At 40.2% G+C, this 20,154-nt stretch overlaps 1 protein-coding gene across 1 annotated transcript; it reads left to right on the top strand.

Annotated features, from left to right (window-relative positions):
* On the top strand, positions 1-20,090 carry pbrm1l (polybromo 1, like). Its single transcript, XM_021321573.2, has 30 exons — positions 1-125; positions 419-597; positions 712-809; positions 2,436-2,583; positions 3,600-3,749; positions 4,572-4,688; positions 4,869-4,937; positions 5,051-5,149; positions 5,230-5,315; positions 5,416-5,507; positions 5,589-5,805; positions 5,902-6,043; positions 6,134-6,219; positions 6,302-6,581; positions 6,688-6,793; positions 9,146-9,785; positions 11,125-11,339; positions 11,733-11,924; positions 12,064-12,221; positions 12,311-12,553; positions 12,986-13,131; positions 13,259-13,416; positions 14,779-14,962; positions 15,064-15,271; positions 15,384-15,582; positions 15,677-15,829; positions 17,639-17,800; positions 18,151-18,215; positions 18,525-18,729; positions 19,656-20,090. Exons 2-30 carry the CDS (start codon positions 454-456, stop codon positions 19,817-19,819), a joined length of 4,926 nt encoding a protein of 1,641 aa, XP_021177248.2. The 5' UTR covers positions 1-125; positions 419-453; the 3' UTR covers positions 19,820-20,090.
* Positions 20,091-20,154: the final 64 nt, after the last annotated feature.

The following is a 20,154-nucleotide window of genomic DNA, read 5'->3' as shown; positions in this document are numbered from 1 at the left end:
CCCACTGACAAATACGTTACATTTCCAACTTCCGGGCAGGAGTTTTCAAAGCTAGCAACCCAGCTAGCTTTGACTGTCTTATTTTTCTTTGCTCAGGGAACTAAAGTAAGATTTGCCGAAAGTCGGTAAGATATGTGTCTGAAACGTCACATTTTCTGCATGTCGTCCGTATCTCTTGATCTGTTGTGGAACTTTAACATTCATTTTTTTCACGAAAGGCGCAAGTCAACTAGAACGGGATGCTAGTAGCCGCTCGTCAGATCGCTTTGTTTCATTCTAGCCGTGGTAACCCGTTGAGTTGTAGCTTATTGTTGCGGGGGGGGGCGTTAACAACTGACGGTCTCCGTCTTGAACTGATTTCGCCAGCGTTAAACGGCTGTTTCCCCTGTTTATCCCTATTGGTGTTGTTGCCTTTTAGCTAGCGGGCTGGTTCTATTGTTAAAGCAGTCGGCGATGTCAGCGAACTCCAAGAGGAGACGAGCCACCTCTCCCTGCAGCAGTGTCAGCGGAGGGGCAGATCCCGAAGATGCCTCTTCCTCAACTCCTGGAAGCGGCAGGAAAAGAAGGAAGATCACCAATGTCCCCCCTGTTGATACGGTGAGTGCGTTTTTTTATTTTAATTTTATTTTTTTATAGATCCGACGGGTTTAGTTTCATCGTCAGGATCTGTAACGGTCCTAACGGCCTGATTTGCTTCCTCTTGTCCTCTAGATCGCTGTCTGCCACGAGCTGTTCAATGCTGTTAAAGACTACAAAGATAGCCAAGGGAGGCAACTTTGTGAAGTGTTCCTTAGGGTACCAAAGAGGAGGTAATGTTTTTGGAGTCATCGCAGACGAACAGAGCCTGTTACTGTGAACTTGCTCTGATCTGAGCTGCTCATGAAAATGTACCTTGATGAGCTGTGTAGCCCCTTTTTAGGTCATACTTACAAAATGACAGGGTTAAATAAAGTACCGTCCCGAGTCCTGACAAACAGAATATTAATGTATGTTAGTGGCATTTTTCAATGTGCCAAAACTAAATGATGTCGTCTGAAAGGCCATTTAAAATTTAAATGATACAAACTACGTCGTTTGGTATTTATGCTAAAAAATTAAGACATTTGCATTGTTTGAAAAGTTGGCATTCTGGAGTAATTGTAGGGCTGGGTGATAATTCAATAACAATATATGTGGATTGATAGACGTGTGGTTTGATATATATAAAAAAAGGGGTCAATAAAAAGTTCAGTAAAACAACTGTGCATTCCAGCCCATAATGTAGGTTAATATTACAGTCCTTACATCCTCCCAACCAATTACCAACGCAGACACAGAAAAGCTCCTTCCCCAAACTTCAGAGTTCAGAGAGCGCGGATTATTTTTTTCTTCTGTTTTTTAAGATTTACAGTTTTTGTAAAAAGTTGGTGGAGTAAAGGGTTGTGTTTGAATTCATTTGTTTAAAAATAGGTAATTAAGCAACAGCATAAAATGGCCAGGGCTGCACTTATATAATGTAGGTTCTGTATTTTTTGATAATTATCGCTATCGATCAATATGATTTCTGTGTCTGCTTATTTTCTATATCGTCCAACTCTAAGTAATTATGTAGCTGGATTTACCATAAAAAAGTTCTGACTAAAAACAAAAAAAAGAATAACTTGATTTTATGTGCTTATGTAGGACGTTTGTAGATATTTTTCAGTATGTAGACACTTAACAGAAATAAGTAGCAGACTTTTTGGTTGGTTGAAAATAAAATCTACCCACCTTTAAGTGGATTAGACACAATTTTTTCAAACCAAAACTTCTACATTGTGCCTTGGCTATGTTGCTTGCAGGAATGGAAAAAAACAACATGATAACTTGATATGTTTCCCTTAGGTTATCAACCAGGTTTCTTGAAACTTTGACCTGCATTAGCAAAAACAAACTGTTTTGGAGGGCATTGCACATCCAGTATTGTTAATACCAAATAAGTGATTAAGCCAAAAGCACCGGTCACAGTCTCATTAATAGCAACATATTTAGAACCATATATTCTAACACTGAAAGACTGTCCCCTCTCAATTAACGAGAGAAAAACAGTCTGAGGATTGGGAATATTTTAAATAGCATTTAAAACATTTAGAGAATAAAGCAATAAAACAGGATGTCCCAGTTCTGACTTTACTCAAAACAGGAATAATTCCAATACTTTCTGGTCCAACTGTCCTATTATAACATAAGAGAAAGCTTGAAATATAAGTAGACATACCTAATATTTATATAACATTTTTAATACGATTGTGAGTTCCTTATAGTCTCTTAAATGTAGTGAGAGACAATAAGGAACATTTTACGCCACTTACACAATGTGTGTTTTTTTATGTTGCAAGTCAATAGATAAGAAGGTATTAAACACAATGTAATGGAAAAAATATGCTAACAGCTGATTTTCTTTTTGTCTTTTCCAGGAATCAGCCTGATTATTATGAAGTAGTCTCCCAGCCAATTGATATGACAAAAATCCAGTACAAACTGAAGTCGGAGGAATACAGCGAAGTGGAGCAGCTCACTGCCGATTTTCAGCTCATGTTTAAAAATGCCAGAAATTTCTACAAGGTAGATTTGGCTTCTGGTTCTTGTTAGCAGTAAATCTGAACCAGGGACCCGTGCTGCTACATAGTCAGTAAACAGCATTTGCTGTGGATGGGAGCATTCATTTAGTTTTTAATTTTCGTTAAATGTTTAGAAGGAATTACATTTCAGACGAAGACTATGTCAAACTCCTCTGCTTTGCATCAACCCCAGCTTTACTGGTACATCCGAACTTAGACTGGCAACGTTCATTTTGTCAACAAAATGTGCTTTATCCTATAGAGGCAATTTAAATTCGATAGGCTTTTTGGGAAAAGAGGAAACAGCATTTTGGGTTGAGGGACGTAGCTATGGATAGGAATGTAAAAGGAAAGCTTAGTGTGGCCACAGACGTGGTTACATGCGGCATGAATTATCATCACCCGGCTCTGTGACCAATAGTTAATAGGAGGGAAATATCTGGTGTGTAGTCGAAAAGCATGAAGTAGAATAGCCTTAACTGTTAAATATAACAAATGTATAAAGAACTTAGCAGACAGGCTGTGGTGTACAGCTATTTTACCTTTATAAATAGACCATTCTATAAATAAAAGACATGAAATAAGATAAATTCTCATGTCAGCAGGCATTTATCTGTTCCTGGTGAAGCCTCTGGTCTTGTTATATATTTAGTAGAGCTGTACTACCTGGCAGAAGGAGGCAGGGAGGGAGGTTTAAGGGATACTGTCCAGGATAAGAGGAGTCAGAGGATATTTTCCTGAGTAACTGGGAGCTGGCAACATAATCCAAAAAAGGGAGAGGACTCTTTTACCATTTGTTGATGTGCTGGGCAGTTTTCATCAACCCTCTGCGGTGGCTTCTGGTCAGTGGCTGAGCAGCTACCGTGCCACACTCCCAGTATTGGCGTGCGTGGGAGCTCGCCAGTAAACGCAGCGTGTGAAAAACAATTTTGACAGTTGATCTCTGGTTAATCTCTCATTTTAAGCGTGACTAGTGTTGCCGCACATCTGATGTCCCGCCTTATGTTTGTGTTGAATCAGAGCGACAGCGAGGAGTATCAGGCGGCGTGCAAGCTGTGGGAAGTGTACTTGCAAACGAGGAATGAGTTTGTGCAGCCGGGCGACGGGGACGAGGAAGATGAAGAAGGTGACGACATGATGGCCAATCCAGGGATGTCAAATGAATACGAGGTAGGTGTTTGTGATACAAGTTGCTTATATTTATGTGATTGGGACACAGTGGCCTGTGTGAAAGACAAAGACGGGGATAGAAATGCATTATTTGCATTTTTAAACCTTGAACTAGGGCTGAACAATTAATCGCATTTTCAATATAATCGCGATTTAAAAAAATGCAATTTCCAAATCACAGAGTCTGCAATTTTTGCCTATGTAACAATTAGGGAATTAGACACGTCCTTTAGGTGTCGGTAAAATGTTTAAAGTGGGTTTGCCTCCACATGGAAGGGAAGACAGTTGCAGCAGTGAGATAATTTAATTTTATTACTTGTTTTAGAGTTTATATAATCATACATAGCATTAAGTACAGGTCAATCAGTTTAATACATTGACTTGCTTGTTGGTTGCACTTTATGTTCAACAAGGATTGATGTCCAAATCAACTAAAAGCTGTTCTCTTGAATAATATTCTGATTAATAGAAACATTAAAAGTTCTTGTTTTAAATAGTCCTTGTTTACAAATGTCTTTTTTTAGAGGCCATTTTTGTTGCTTGTGGTTAACGCAGAGAAAAGTCAAAATTGCAATTTTGGTTGAAATATATCGTAGGCAGAACGCAATCATTTCTGCTCTGTGTTTAGATGCTGCGGGTCTTTTAGCAACTAATCTGCACAGCGAGGAAACAAAATGATTTGTTGTTTGTATATGTTTAAAAAGACATGATAAATTAAACTGGAAAAAAATCGCATTAAATCGCAATATTAAGAAAAAAAATCGCAATTAGATTTTCCAAAATCGTTCAGCCCTACCTTGAACTTGCATATTTGTGTTTAAGGCATCAGGCAGCAATCTGAAAGAAGTGCTGGAGCAACTCTTGGAGGCTATAGTGTCACACACCGACCCCTCAGGCCACCTCGTCAGTGAACTGTTCCAAAAACTGCCTTCCAAAGTGGTGAGTCTTCAGTATGTCCAATAGCAGCATAACATGCATGGGCTGACACATTAAGCAGTTTTTATTCAGCTGAGTAGACTTGATTCTTAATTAAAGCCCCAAAGTATGGGCCCTTATTCCATTTGTTTCTGGTAATACTGACTTATTTCATTTGTTTTCATTTCACCTCGCCCTTTACAGCAATACCCAGACTACTATGCTATTATAAAAGAGCCAATCGATCTCAGAACGATTGCTCAGAGGATACAGGTAACCAGTTTGCTCCTTTTTATTTTCCTGTTGCGCAATGGTCTGCAGCCAAAAAAGTTATTTCCCAATTTTTGCAGCTTCGTAACTGGCACCGTTTTATTTTATGTCAACAGATTGGCTACTATAAAAGTGTCAATGCTATGGCCAAGGACGTTGACCTGATGACCAAAAATGCCAAAACCTACAATGAACCAGGATCTCAGGTTTTCAAGGTAGAGTGTTTTCTTTTCTGTTTTTAGATATTTTTTTTCTTGTGCGTCAAACAGCCTAATGCTGCTCTCCCATTTTCCAGGATGCCAACTCCATAAAAAAGGTCTTCATCCAACGCAAGACTGAACTCGAACACGCAGAGCCTACTAAATCTAGCATTCGCATTAGGTATTTAAAAAGTCGCGCGACTTTACCGTATTCTGGAAATCACCAAATTATTCCCAGCAAAATTTTCTTTTTTTAAATATATGTTTTTTTAATCCTGCAGAAACCGCAAATCAGGACAAACCGATCGTTTTTCCGGTGTCAGCGTTGCTCTTCAGTACGGTTCGGAGAGCGAAGACGACCCTGTGCTTTCAGGTAAATTTCACTGATTCATTTTGCTAAAGAGAAATAATAGCATGTTACAGAAATACCAGTTCAAGCCATAAATGCTCGCAGGCTCTGTGTGCTATGATGAGGGAGAATCGGAAGCGGAGAGCCAGAGTTCAAGCATGGAGATGAGCAACCCGATCTTCCAGCTGTACGAAGCCGTGAGGGGCGCCAGGAACAACCAGGGACAGGTCTTCTCCGAACCGTTCCAGCAGCTGCCGTCCCGCCGGGAGTATCCCGACTACTATCAGCAGATAAAACAGCCCATCTCGCTGCAACAAATAAGGTTTTTTCACGGCTCAAGATGGACCTTGTCCCCCCTAAACGATTGTCCCACGGGACGCTTCCATGTCAAAAGCAAAGTTCTCCGTTTGCTCTCCAGGGCAAAGATGAAGAACGGCGAGTACGAAAGCGTGGAGCAGATGGATGCCGAGCTCAATTTGATGTTTGAGAATGCGAAGCGCTACAACATGCCCAACTCCAGCATATACAAGCGGGCCTTCAGGCTACAGCAGATCATGCAGGTGATGGTTTGTCCTGAAACGGGTCGCCGGGCTGAAATAGACAAAAGGTGTTGATTGGATTAGCTTCACGTCGCGTTTCTGTGTGTTCAGGCGAAGAAGAGGGAGCTTCTAAGGAAAGACGAGGAAGACGGAGACAGCATTTTGTCGTCGGACGCAGGGAGCGTGAAGAGGAAAAGGTTGTAGGATCATAATCGTTATGCGAGTTGTGTGCGCATCCCTGCGGATTCTTACTCTTTTGTGTATTTTTTTTTTCCCCAGCCACAAGAAAAACGTCAAAAAGAACCGCATGAAGGCGTTGTACGCGGCAGTGAGCGACGCCAGGGAGGCCGCCACCAACAGACGCCTGTGCGATCTTTTCATGGTCAAACCGTCCAAGAAGGACTACCCCGACTACTACAACGTCATCCTGGAACCGATGGACCTGAAAACCATCGAGCACAAGATTAAAATCGAACGCTACGCCACCGAGGAGGAGCTGATGGAGGACATGAAGCTGATGTTTCGTAATGCTCGGCATTATAACGAGGAGGGGTCTCAGGTCTGCGGCGCTGCTCCTGTTCTAAAACATAAAGCTTTATTTTTTCTACATCTCCGCAGACTTTTATTTTTTTTTATCTGACGTACTACTCATTGGTTTTATGCAGGTGTATAACGATGCAGACGTTTTGGAGAAGATACTAAAAGATAAGCGGAAGGAGTTGGGCCCGCCACCGGAGGAGGAGGACGTGGGATCACCTAAATTAAAATTAAGTAGGTGCTGTCGGCGTTCGGCATGTTTTAGTTGACCCACTGGGGACTGGGTGTCCTTAAATCAAATGAACTACATGGATACCCCTCAATATATTTTACAGATACAAAATCAGCTTTAAAAACGTTTTCATTGAAAATATATTTTTTTTCTCTTTAGTCTTCTGCATCGAATTAGAGCTGTTAAGAGTTACTGTATTTGCTTGCAGCATTCACACATTCCGGGGGTAGAAGACATTGTTTAGTCTTCTGTTTAAAATGTGATTGGCTTTAGTCAATAAAATGACAAGTCTGAAAATGGAGGCCAGCTGGTTGACGCTTAGTCAGCAGTTTGGGCTGCTTACTTTAGTCAGTGAATCCGCCCAGATAATTCTCTACCTACTAGAACTTCCTAGACCAAGAGCTCTTGGTCTCCTTTTTTTTAATTTTCAGTTTGTCTTGTTTGACATTGTGCAGAGATTCTGAAAAAAATTGTTGGCTGTAAAGAACTGGTGAAATGTCTTTTTATAACGTTTAAAAAAAAAAAAGTCCAAGAACATTTGTTTTGTGGGAAAAAAACATTATCACTGAAATTATTTTGTTACCCTATTGAGTGTCCCAACAATCCCTTTAAATGTAACTTCTAATTAGTAATTCACTTGAACTGAAAGGGTGTTTGGTAGTCAGAAGTAGGTCTGGGTGATATGGCTTAAAAATAAAATCTGATTGTTGTTGGGGTTTCTTTTACCGAATTTGATTAATCGATTTTCTTCCCCTTTTCTTTCATAAAAACAAATTATGATGATGAAGGAATTTATTTCAGACAATTTACAAATTTACCACATTTAACAAATATTAAATAAATTTCAGAAATTAATAAATAATAATAATACAAAAAAATAATCAATTTAAGAAATTCTACCAAGTTCCACATAAAAAAGTAATTGATAAACATTAAATTAAAATTTCTGTTCCAATTCAGTTATATAATTTGAACATAAATAGAAATAAACAAAATTTTCCTCTAAATAAAATATATCAGGTATATTTACCCTGATATTTGACATTGATTAATGATTAAAGAAAGTTGTCTGAAAAGGGGTATGAAGAAGTAAAACTTATTTTCATACCCATTCTCCCTCTAATTGCACTTAAAGTACCTTCCTGTTAAACAACAATTTTATTATTACTGAAAACGTACATTTGTTTCAATAGTCTCATCTGGGAGTTGACCTGAATTCCAAGTGCAACCCTATTAGGAGCTTTAAAAGGTGCTCATAAAACAAGATGGCAGGCCCCGCCGTAGTAAATGATGAAAATATAACACAAAATGTTTGCTGTTAGTTGGATTACACATCTAAGAACAGGCCTTACTTCACTTATGTAACTTCACACCAACCTAAAAATAAGTAAATGAATAAATACAAGTGCCTCACAGAAAAAGTTTTCCTCTTTGGAGTATTTTGACAATATAATTTCCTAAACATATGTTCATGATCGCATGCTATTACCAAAACAATTTCCTCTTTCAGGACTGATTTAGTGCAAAGTTTCATGGAAGCCCAGGAGAGTGCATTGGCAAAAAAAAAAAAAAAATCTTGATTTTGCTAAATTAAGTCTTCAGGAGTAGCAATTTTAAATAATCAATAAAATCGATTTATTGCACAACCCCTAGTCAGAAGTAAACTCCAGGATGGTTTGCCGTGAAACAAAGTATAACTTCCCTCTTTTAAGCCTGGTGGAGAAACTCTCCTCTAAATCCTTGGGACCCTTGTTAGAGAACTTGATTCAATGAACTCTTTAAAATACCAGGACATTAATAACAATCTTGGGTTTTTGCCATTAAACTAAACATGAGTCGTCTTTAGGTCCTTTTAAACATGATAACGATTCAAAACATTTGGCCAAATAAATCCAGAATGGTTTACCAGACATCAAATCCGCCCTCTGCCACCGTCATCATAGCGTCCAGATCTAAACTGTTCAGGAAAACTGGGGTGAGGGGAAGAGAAGACAGGAATCTGCAGAATATATAGAGATATTTTAAGTAAAAACGGTCCCAGCTGTTTCTCTGTGAAAGCTCTAACATCTGTAAACCGTTCATGTTGGCACCAGCAATTAAAAAATATTTTTAAACATAGTTTTTCTCCACTGAATAAATATACTCAAATAAAAAAATATTTTTTTTTTTTTTTTTTACGGTGTGATAGTGCCGCTGCAACAAAGAGGAAGTTGTTTAAGGGCTTTTTACATATCTTGACTGGTCTGTTTGTGGGAGTTTTCATATCACTTTTCCTGACTTTTCTTAGTCTGTATGTGTTTTTATAATTCTTCATCACGATTCTAATACAGTTGAATTTATTTTTTTTGTCCTAGGAAAAAGTGGCGTTTCTCCAAAGAAGTCCAAATACCTCACCCCTCTCCAGCAGAAATTGAACGAGCTCTACGACGCCGTGCGTAACTTCACCGACCGCCGCGGCCGCCGCCTGAGCACGATCTTCCTCCGGCTGCCGTCTCGCTCCGAGTTGCCCGACTACTACGCGACGATCAAGAGGCCCATCGACATGGAGCGCATCCGGAGCCACATGGTGACAGGCCGCTACCAGGATGTGGAGGCTCTGTTCGAGGATTTTGCTCTCATGTTCAACAACGCCTGCATCTACAACGAGCCGGAGTCGCTGATCTACCGGGACGCCCTGGTGTTGCACCGGGTGCTGCTGGAGACGCGGAAGCAGCAGGAGCGGGGCGACGACTCCGGCCCCCCTGCCGTGGGGCCTCTGGTGCGAGAGCTGATCCGGAATCTGTTCGTGTCGCTGATGGGCCACCAGGACGAAGAGGGCCGGTGTTACAGCGACTCGCTGGCTGAGGTGTCCGCCGTAGATCCGAACGCCCCGGAGACGCCAGCGCTCAACTTCGACATCATCAGGATGAACGTGGAGCGGGGTCTTTATCGGAGACTGGACGTCTTCCAGGAGCACGTGTTCGAGGTGTTGGAGAAGGCAAGAAGGCTGAACAGGTATTTGAACTTGCCCCTCTGAAATCCATTTTATTGTTTTTTTTTTTTGTTGTTGTTGTTTTTTTACATCCAGTTTTATTCGCCCCATAGATCTTGTTTCTGTTTTTATTATTTGAGTTTAAGTTGAGAGAACAAAATGGAAAAACTCCAAAAATGTTTTACAAAATTTGAGACTTCAGGTTATTTGAATAAAATTGATTAATAGATACCGTATTTTTCGGACTATAAGGCGCACTTAAAACTCAAAAATTGATGGTGCATTTTAAAATCCGGTGGGCCTTATATATGATTACCGTTGTTCTTGCTGACCGATTTTTATGTGGTATGATGCGCTCAAAAATCTGTAAAAATGTGTAAGTACGATGGTTAGCAACGAAGCCGCTCCGCTCAGTGGATATTCAGAGTGTTACGGTACACTGTGTCACTGCCTGATCAGACCCCTGAGCTGTCTACAGACTGCCTGACTGTAATGTCTAAACTAGAAGTCGGTTCATGTCAGGCAGTTCACGCCCAGAGTATGTGCTAGCAGCAATAAACCAAGTAAGTTAATTCATTATAAATGTTACGTTTACTTTAACCTTATGTCAGAAACAGAGCAGTGTCGTCCAACTACTCTGTCCTCCGGGCAGAGACGGATCGCTCTCCCTCTCAGATATTATGTGTGTATGCGGAGGGGAGGAATGATATTACACACTTGGGAAGAATAGTTGATGCACTTTACAATCCGGTGCGGCTTATGTGTGGACAAAGACACACATAGACCCATTAATTCACGCTGCGCCTTGTGGTCCGAATAATCCGGTATTGTGTTTTTCTTTTTTCTTTTTCAAATAAATGTTTAGAGTTTTTACAAAAATACACGAATCAACTCTTTATAGTACTGCAACTACTACAAAGCGCACGTACAGCTGCTGTACGTGTGCTTTGTGGTTTAAGTAAAACATGTTTGGTGCAGACGTGCTTGTAATTGGGTCAAGCGTCGACATTTACTCTGATATGAACCACTTTAATTACAATTTAAAACATTTGTTCTGTTGTTGCTTTGATTGTTTTTGTAAACATCTTAGTAAAATGTTATTAATATCTTTATTTACTTTATTATAAGCATTTTAGTTGGAAATATAGATTCATTTTTACATTAAAATCACCACACTTCCTTGGATTTTTAAACCAAAGTTAGAAAACGCAGCTTTTACATTTTATTTTTTTTCAAATAGGTCAACATCTGATTATTTGTTTAATGTATCTTACTGCTGTGAGCTATAATTTTTTTTTCTTGCTTTGCAGTAATTCTGTAAACTGTATCCTGCTGTAAAAGCTGCTGTTTTTCACCTTACAGGACCGACTCTGAGGTGTTTGAGGATGCCGTTGAGCTTCAGCAGTTTTTTATTAAGATCAGGGACGAGCTATGCAAGAATGGAGAGATTTTACTCTCCACTGCTCTCAATTACACGTTAAAGCACCTGCACAACGACGTGGAGCAGGATAAGAGGGAGAAGATTCCTAAAGAGATTGAGGAGGATAAGCAGAAAATGGAGGAGGAGGAAAAACAAGGTTTGTAAACTGTTGTCTCAAAATAGTAGAGATGCTCAAATCAGGTTTTCTTTGAGGTCTGAACTGCAAATTCAGTCGTTTTTTTTCCCTTTTTGAAACGAACTGCAACACATTAAAGAGACAAAATGTCCTGCAGGTTCTTTGATAACGGTAGTGGTTTTCAATCCAACAGAAAATAGAGGAATTACAAGAATGTATCTAGTTTTAAGAAACTTTTAAAAAATGCAAACTTGTATCAAGGATACTGTTGGGTGTTGCCTTTGTAGAAAATTGTGTGAGTTCTTACATTTGATGGCTCTAATGAATAGAGGGGGGGAAATGCAGTTTTTCGTTTTTCGAAAATGTCCCATTCTGATGTTTCCAACAATAAAACCTTCTGTTGCTCATTTGCAGAGAAGAAGAAAGCAGAGGACTTGCAGAAAGAGGCATGGCAGTCGGAATCAGAGTCACAGCGCGTTTACAGTCAGAACTGCAGCTTTGAGAACAGAACGTACAACGTAGGCGAGTTTGTTTACGTGGAGCCATCAGAACCAAACCTGAAGCCTCACATTGTCTGCATCGAACGTTTGTGGGAGGATGAATCGGGTAAAACTTTTTTACTTTCTACCTTTTTTTTTCATTTACTGTCGTGAAGTAACACATTGAGATCTTCGTTTACATCCGCGTCTGTCCTTATTCTTTCTTTACGTGTGCATCAATTTTTTGTTTGCTTCTGTGTCTGAAGGTGGGAAGTGGCTCGACGGCTGCTGGTTTTACAGACCACCCGAAACTTTTCACGTGGCCACACGCAAGTTCCTGGAAAAAGAGGTCTTCAAGAGCGACTACTACAACAAAGTATCCATTAGTAATGTTCTTGGCAAATGTATGGTCATTTTTGTGAAGGTGAGATCTCCTTTGAAACGAAAATCAACAAAGTTTTTGATTCAAAAGCAGAAACTCTTTATATATCATCAACCCTCTGCTTTGTTTAGGATTATTTCAAGATGCAACCCGAGGGCTTTAGACCAGAGGACGTGTATGTGTGCGAATCACGCTACGCCGCCAGGTACAAGTCCTTCAAGAAGATCAAAGTTTGGGCCATGCCGGACTGTCCTGTGAAACTCGTCCCCCGAGAGGTTCCCCTGCCTGTCGTGCGTGTAGCATCCATGTTTGCCAAGCCTGACCTGGAGAAACTGGCCATGTCATATGCAGGCACTGGCAATTTCATAGAAAAGGTGGGCGGTGTTGTGTTTTCCTGAGTCAAACACTTTACATGGAAGTTTAATGTTTTTTTTAATTTTTTTTTTACAAACATATTAATTAGCAGCAGCAAGATTAGATTAGTTTTTTTAACAGGCTTAAAAAAACAGGATTTTACTGTATCTCAGCATTACAAAAGTGGAACACTAGCTCTGCAGTGAATCTTATTATAAAGTATAATCATGTAGTCCAAGTAATTACAAAAAGGAAAATTGGTTCCCTCGTGAATTGTTGCTGAGCAGAAACATTTATTATTTTCCATGTCCTACAGGGGATTAATTAACTCTTAAGGTGGTTGCACGGCTCCTGACATGGCGCAGGGCGACTTAACGAGTTGTCATTTCTGAGTACAAAACACTGCGAAAGTATAAACACCTTCTTCTGTGTGCGCTTGTGAATTTACTTAGGAGAGAGAAGATGTCCCCATGGAGATGAGTGCGACCGAGCCAGGCTGCCAGTACTATGAGCAGCTACGCTTCAACAAAATGTGGGTTAAAGTGGGAGACTTTGTTTACATCCAGTCACATGGTCTGTCCAAGCCTCGGGTTGCCAGGTTGGTCAAACTGCACCATACAGGAAATTAATGAGGAAATAAGGTCTAAAGTGATGATGGTCCTGTTTCCGGATTATGCGGTTATTGGTTGACCGTAATCTTATCGGCTCCTCTGGTTGCCCTGTAGGTTAGAGAAGCTGTGGGTACAGAATGGAACCGCCTTCTTCTTTGGACCCATCTTCATTCACCCTGAGGAGACGGAGCACGAACCTACAAAGATGTTCTACAAGAGGGAGGTGTTCCTGAGTCACAGAGAGGAAACCCTGCCCATGTCTTGTGTCATAGGTATTGCTTCTGGAATTTCTTTCCTCAACTTTTGTTCACACATGTATAGTCTTAGTTGACGCACACGGGTATAACCCTGTGCCGTGGAGAGTTTGGACAGTTTTAACAGCTGGGTAAACTGCCCAAACTTTCTTATAAAATTCAGAACTATCCGGACAATGCAGTTAACACAGCTGCTCGCTTGAGGCGCTATCACAAGAAGCTACCGTGGATGCTGGGTATGGCAAGTCGACGTATCATTTAATCAAGAAAGGCCTTAATTTCAAACAATAATAATTTTAGATATCTTAAATGAGTTTCTTCTTCTACGAATTCAATGATCATTCTAGTTATGGAGATGGTTTGATGGCTAAAATGTTTGTTTTGGATTTAAGTAGGCCATTCTGGATATCTGAAATCTTTTACTGATATTTTGTTCAAATATCCATCGCAGGTATCTAATGTTGTACTATTTGCCATAAGCTTACGTTCCCATTGTAAGCAAACCATACCAAGGTTCACTTTCCCGAAACCCACATGTTTAGGCGGTCCAGATCCCCCTTGTTTTGTCTGCACCAGAGTTCAAATAAGACTATCCAGGAGGCAAAGTCTGGTACATTGAAAATGAAGCAAACAACTCCAGTGTAAAAGAGCCCTTATAAAAGCAAAGAGGGTGGCTACTTTTTTTTTTTTGCTTAGCACAAAAATCTTAAACAAGAAAAAAGCAAGCTGTATGGCCAAGGTAAAAGGTGGCATTTAAAGAGTTCTTGCATAATCTTGAAAAGCCCGAACATTTTTGGAATTTCATTTGAGTATTTGACAGATCTTAAAAAGTCTGGAAAATGAAAATGATTCCCTGTCCAGTTGTCGCATACTTCCATCTGTCCATCCAGCCATGCAGTTGTCCATGAGTCTATCCATCCTGCAGTGGTCATCATATCTTACATTTATCTCTTCCTTCCTTACAGTCTGTTTTCTGTATGTTAAATAGATTTAAAGCTTGACCACATTACAAATATCAGCAAATTTTCCACTTTAAAAAGGACTGGAGACTGTGAAATCTTAGTTTTTTCCAAAACGTATAGGATTCTGAGAAAGAAACTGAAGGAACTCTGCACCTGCCTTTTCAACATACAGTAATAATTAGTTTACGATTAGTTTACTGACTCTTCAGCAGCTGCTTAGATTACAGAACTGCTCGACTTCTTACACACATTTTTACCGGCACTTGCTTTTTCTTTTCTTTTTTCAAAATAACCAGTTTTGTATTTATTTATTTTTTCACATTTTACTGTGCTAAAAATGCGATCCTCTCAAATAGTGGAGGTAAACTTCAAAGCCAGTTTTATTCAACTGTGTTATCTCTTCCTGTCTGTTCTCCAGGCAAATGCACAGTGTCCTCTTTTAAGGACTACCTGTCCAACAGACCCACCGAGTATCCAGAGGAAGATGTCCTGCTGTGCGAGTGCCGCTACATTGAGACGGAGAAGATAATGAAAAAATTCAAGGGTCTGAAACGCTTCTCGTACTCCTCCAAAGTGGTGGAGGATGAGGTCTATTACTTCAGGTTTGGGAACTAAATGGGACTATTTGATTTCCTAATGGAGCGTTTTGTTCCCTACGGTTTTATTCTTTTTTTTTTTTTTTTTTTTTTCATGTCGTTTGTAGGAAACTGATAGTGCCGCAAAAGGAAGCTTCACCCTTTTTGGACAAAAAGATAGACGAGCTCGAGGTGAAGCTGGCAGACATGGAGGACGGCGATGAAGACATGGAGGACATTGACGAAGATGAAGACACTCCGACGACGCCTTCGCTGCCCCAGATGCAATCCTCTCTTACCAGTGACATGGACATTATGGCCTACACACCTTCTCAGGTATTCCTACACGTCCAAAGACCCTAACCTAACAGAGCCACGCGTTGCCATCTGAAGTTTTTACTGCTGATGTTGTAATGCACTTGATGTTTTTCTTTTATTTATCAATCAGACAACGCCTAAGGTGAAAGGCTTGGCGAAGAAGGAAGGAGCCAAGAGAAAGATCAACATGAGCGGCTATATCCTGTTCAGCAGCGAAGTGCGAGCCATCATCAAAGCTCGACACCCGGATTATTCTTTCGGGGAGCTGAGTCGTCTTGTTGGCACGGAGTGGAGGAACCTTGAAGCTACTAAGAAAGCTGAATATGAAGGTGAGCCAGTAAGACCTGAAAGGACGACCAGGGTTTCTGTTTTAGCAGAAATCAACACAGAAACCATTTTTTTTTTTGTGTGTGTGTGTTTCAGAGCGCGCCGCTAGAATAGTGGAGCAACAGGAGCGTGACAGGCCCTTCAAGCAAGGTTCCCCTAGAGCAGGTACCCCTGTAGGGGCACTGATGGGGGTGGTGCCTTCACCTAGCACTATGGGAATGATAAACCAGTCCATGACACCTGTGTCAGGTAACCCCTCTCAGAGACAGCACGAGTGTTTGACAACAAGGCGGCAGGAAAATGAGGCTGGACTGTTTGAAAACCTTGAACGTCCTTTAACGTTTTTCGGCCCGTTTAACCTGATTCTGGGTGCATTTCATTTCTTCTTTTGCTGCTGTTACATGTTTGATATTTTCATCATCTCCAGCTTCATATGTGATTTATTTATTTATTTATTTTTTTTATTTTTTTTGCACGACAGCGACTGCATGATTTACTTTTTAACCATGAATGCCTTGTTAATACGTTTTTTGTTTCTTTTGTTTTTTTTTTCATTTAATATACATCTTATATACATTCATTCATTTTCAGATATTTGCATTGTCAGCCCCTTTCACACACCGAATCTTCAGCATCACCAGTTTTTGCTAATTGGATGCCATTTGACTCAGAAGTTTTTCTTTATTGCAAAATACCAGTTTCCTCATTCATGCATGTATGCATGTTTTAGTTTTTGGCTGTGTAGACCCAAGGAGACAGAACATTCTTCAGTCCGCTTGAAATAATCAATTTGGTTTAAATGTCAAGGGGAAGAGACGTGTGGAGCCACTAAGAAAGCTGAATGTTGTCGTTTTACAGCTTTTCTTTTTTTTTTTTTTTCGGGTCTGGCTGGTAGGTCACTGGTTGTGTTCATTCCCATGCCTAAATAAAGAAAGGATGTGAGCACAGGGTAGACAAAAGTTGCCAGAGAGTTATAACATTACATCTAGAATACAACAGCTTTAGCTTGGAGGAACCTTTTTAAGAAAACGGTTTTTGATTTAATACAATCGGCATGCATCAGCAGAAGTTACATTTCTAAAAAAAGAAAAGCCACAGTAAAAGAAGGCCTTTTCTTAACTGAGGTATTGCTTTCAAACAATACCCAAGGTCATCTTGATGTTAAATGGCTGTTTACTTCCTGCTTCAGCTACACTGACTGTCCAAAAAAAAAGGAAAATATAAAAGTCTCAGTCGTTTGGATTTGGATCTCTCGGGTTAAGGTCTGGACTCTGATGGCCAGGGCTTGTGTGAAAATTATATCTCCTGGTCCTTTAACTGCTCTCGTGCAATTTGAGCTTGATGAATCCTAGCGTTATCGTGCAGTGTGCCTGTACCATCAGCGAAGAAGAAATTCACTGGTGAAATTTGTTTTTTCCAGGTATTCAGACAACTTTGTTTTTTAATGTAGAAAAAATGGGCGAGTGGAAAGTTGCTTAGTTCTGGAAAAAAGAAAAAAAAACAGCACTCGTTGGTATTTCTAAGATGCAATATGGACAAAAACAGCCACGTTTCTGCTACATGGCATTAATTTTTGCCCATATTAAATCTTAGAAATATCACGGGGGGCTGATTTTCCATGTGTTCAAGTTTTTAAATAATTTCGTACCTTACAGTCACAATTCAAAGTATCTCATAATCATGTAGCTCTACTTGTTTGCAGAAAGAGGCTGTTTTTTTTTTTTTTAATCCTATCTTCCTATTGGCTTTAATGGAGCTGATCCATGTTTCTTGCATAGATGATCAAAAGCGCTCAGCAAATCTGTTTTTGTGTTCTTGGATCAAAAAGTGGCCACACTTCCGTTTGGTTGTCGTTCTTACATCGGGGACAAAGGTTTATTTCCTACTGTAGTTATGACCAAACAACTATTACTTACCTGAAACATGAACGGATGTTCTGAAGGTGCATGTGTGAAAAGGGCAAACGTGTGTGGTAGCGGTAGTGCATGTCGTTTTTAGAGTCAGCTGCATGTAACTTATGCATGAATGTGTTGTGCTCTCCTCGCCCTCTTCCCAAAGGCATGATGGGAGCTTACGGCCCACCTTACATGCCCATGCAGGGCCCCCACGAGGGTTTGCTGAGCGTGGCCCCAATGCCACCTCACCCTGCAGGGGGTCCTAACCTGCCTCCTCACCATCTCCTCCACGGCATGCCGGGGTATCCGGGCATGCCGCATCAGGGTAAGGGCTCTACTGTCCTAGCCACACCTGCTCAGTCACTTGCGGTCGTGTCTCTCCTGCTGGAGGGGTTTACCTGGTTTACAGGCAGCAGAGCCTGAGCGACACACAGAGCCGATGGAGCTCCTTTCTCTCAAACAACCACAAACGCACTCCCTTAACGCACCTAACACACAACATCCATACTCATAGACATATTGCATGCTAGAGCTTATACCAGACGACTAACATTTAATGTTAAAAGCTAACAATTTAAAAAATGTGTTGTAAATCTTGACATAAGGCAAAAAAAACGAAATAAGAACCTACTCACAGACCTTCTGGAATCTAATGTAAGTTATGTCTTAAATTAGGTGCGATGGGAGCCGGTATAAATGGTATGGCAGGAAGTTCTGGCCAGAGCAACTTCATTCAACAGGTGAGTGGTGTTTTTAGTAAATGTGTACATTAAATGTGGTGATATATATATATATATATATATATATATATATATATATATATATATATATATATATATATATATATATATATATATATATATATATAAAAAATATTACGGTATGTTGTAACTGCTCTATAACATGTAGAAATCAGGTCCCGTTTCCAGTTTTATTCTTTATCAATGATTCTAAAGTAGAGAAGCGAGTTAACTATTTAGCGATGCAACCATGTTGTAATTAAATTTTGTTTGAAAATATGTTTTTTTTTTTTTTCTATTTCCTTTAAGCCTGGTATGTTCAGTCCAGGCCAGCATGCTCCTCCACCGTACCCAGGACAGGGCCAGCCATCTCATTTGCAGCCCACCACTCCGATGTTTGTTGCGCCACCACCAAAAACCCAGCGGGTTCTCCACTCAGAGGCCTACCTGAAGTACATAGAGGGATTAAATTCTGAGTCGAACACTGTAAGCAAGTGGGACCAAATGCTGAAAGGTGCTTCTTCCTTCTGCTTTCTGTAGGGCTGTGCATATGTGTTTGTGTAAATACCACGGATTGTGTCTCGAGGCCCCGTGTTGGGTCTTCGTGGAGCCCCCTTTAACTCGGAACGCCAGCTGCAAGCGTTTTGGTGTCTGTAGAGAATAAAATGGCTCCAAGTTAAGAGTCATTGCCCTGCTGGAAAATAAACTTCTCCAGTCTCAAATACGTGGCAGCCTGAAAAAAATTGGCATGAATTTATCTCCATTTAATTTCCCATCAGCTCGAAGCAGCTTTTCTCTCCTTCGTGAAAAAAGCATCATTACACTGATATTTCTGAAATTATGTGAGGTTGTAGGGATGATGTGTTTAGGTTGATGTGCAATGTTAGTTTTCAACGACACATAGTAACTGCAAGTAAGCCAGAAAGTTAAAAAAAATAGTCTCGTCTGACCAGAGCATATTCTTCTAGCTGTTAGTCAGAAACCATGCTGTGGACACAAACTTTAAATTCTTTCCTACTTTATTGTAACAATGGCCTTTTTTTTTTTTTTTGCCATTTTCATAATGACCATATGTGTCAATTTAACAGCTTTAGCCATGCCAGCAAATCCTTCCACCCGAGCTTAAGGTCTCTTCAGCTCTTCTAGAGTTGGCCTTATAAGCTGATGTCCGATTAAGGCTTACCTGTCTGTGTTTAGGTGGGCAGACGTGTCTTAGTAGGTTTGCAATTGTGCCATTCTCTTTCTATTTACAGACGATGGGTTGAACAGGGCTCCATGAGAAGTCCAAAGCTCGGAATATGTGTTTGTTTGTGTTGATCTAGCAAAATCTGTGGGAAATACTCTGAGGACTGTGGTGACGACATAAAATGTGGAGAGGCTGTGACGGTTTGAATATGTTTTCAAAGCACTGTATAAAGCAGCGAATTCTTTCCCTAACAGCTCAAAGACGCGACGCTCACCTGACCAAAGAGCAGGAGAGTCGGCTTCCGGCGCACTGGCTGAAGAGCAAAGGAGCTCACACGACCATGGTGGATGCGTTGTGGCGTTTGCGTGACCTAATGCTGAGAGATTCTCTGAATATCTGCCAGGCCTACAACCTATAACCTCCCAGATAGAACCACTCACCTCAGTAACGACTCTTATCCTCAAGTTTTTAAACTGCTTAGACCATAGAAGCAATATTTTATAGTGAGTGATGACTACTTTTATATTTATCAGCCTAAATAACGAGCTTCATAGTGTGTGTGTGTGTGTGTGTGTTTTTTTTTTTTTTTATTCCATTTGGAGTTATAGCGACGCTAAACATGTGATTTTTATTTGACATTTATTTTTACGTACTTGTGCAACCAAAAATAAAATATTGAACACCTCATTTCTGCTTTGTCTTGTTTTTTTTATTATTATTATTTTTTTTTTTTTTTTACAAGCGTTGCAAAAT

Source organism: Fundulus heteroclitus, chromosome 20 (assembly GCF_011125445.2).
Source record: "Fundulus heteroclitus isolate FHET01 chromosome 20, MU-UCD_Fhet_4.1, whole genome shotgun sequence".
Classification (NCBI taxonomy): Eukaryota; Metazoa; Chordata; class Actinopteri; order Cyprinodontiformes; family Fundulidae; genus Fundulus; species Fundulus heteroclitus.
The sequence above is the reverse complement of the archived record's forward strand: the minus strand, read 5'-3'. Positions and strand labels throughout refer to the sequence as shown.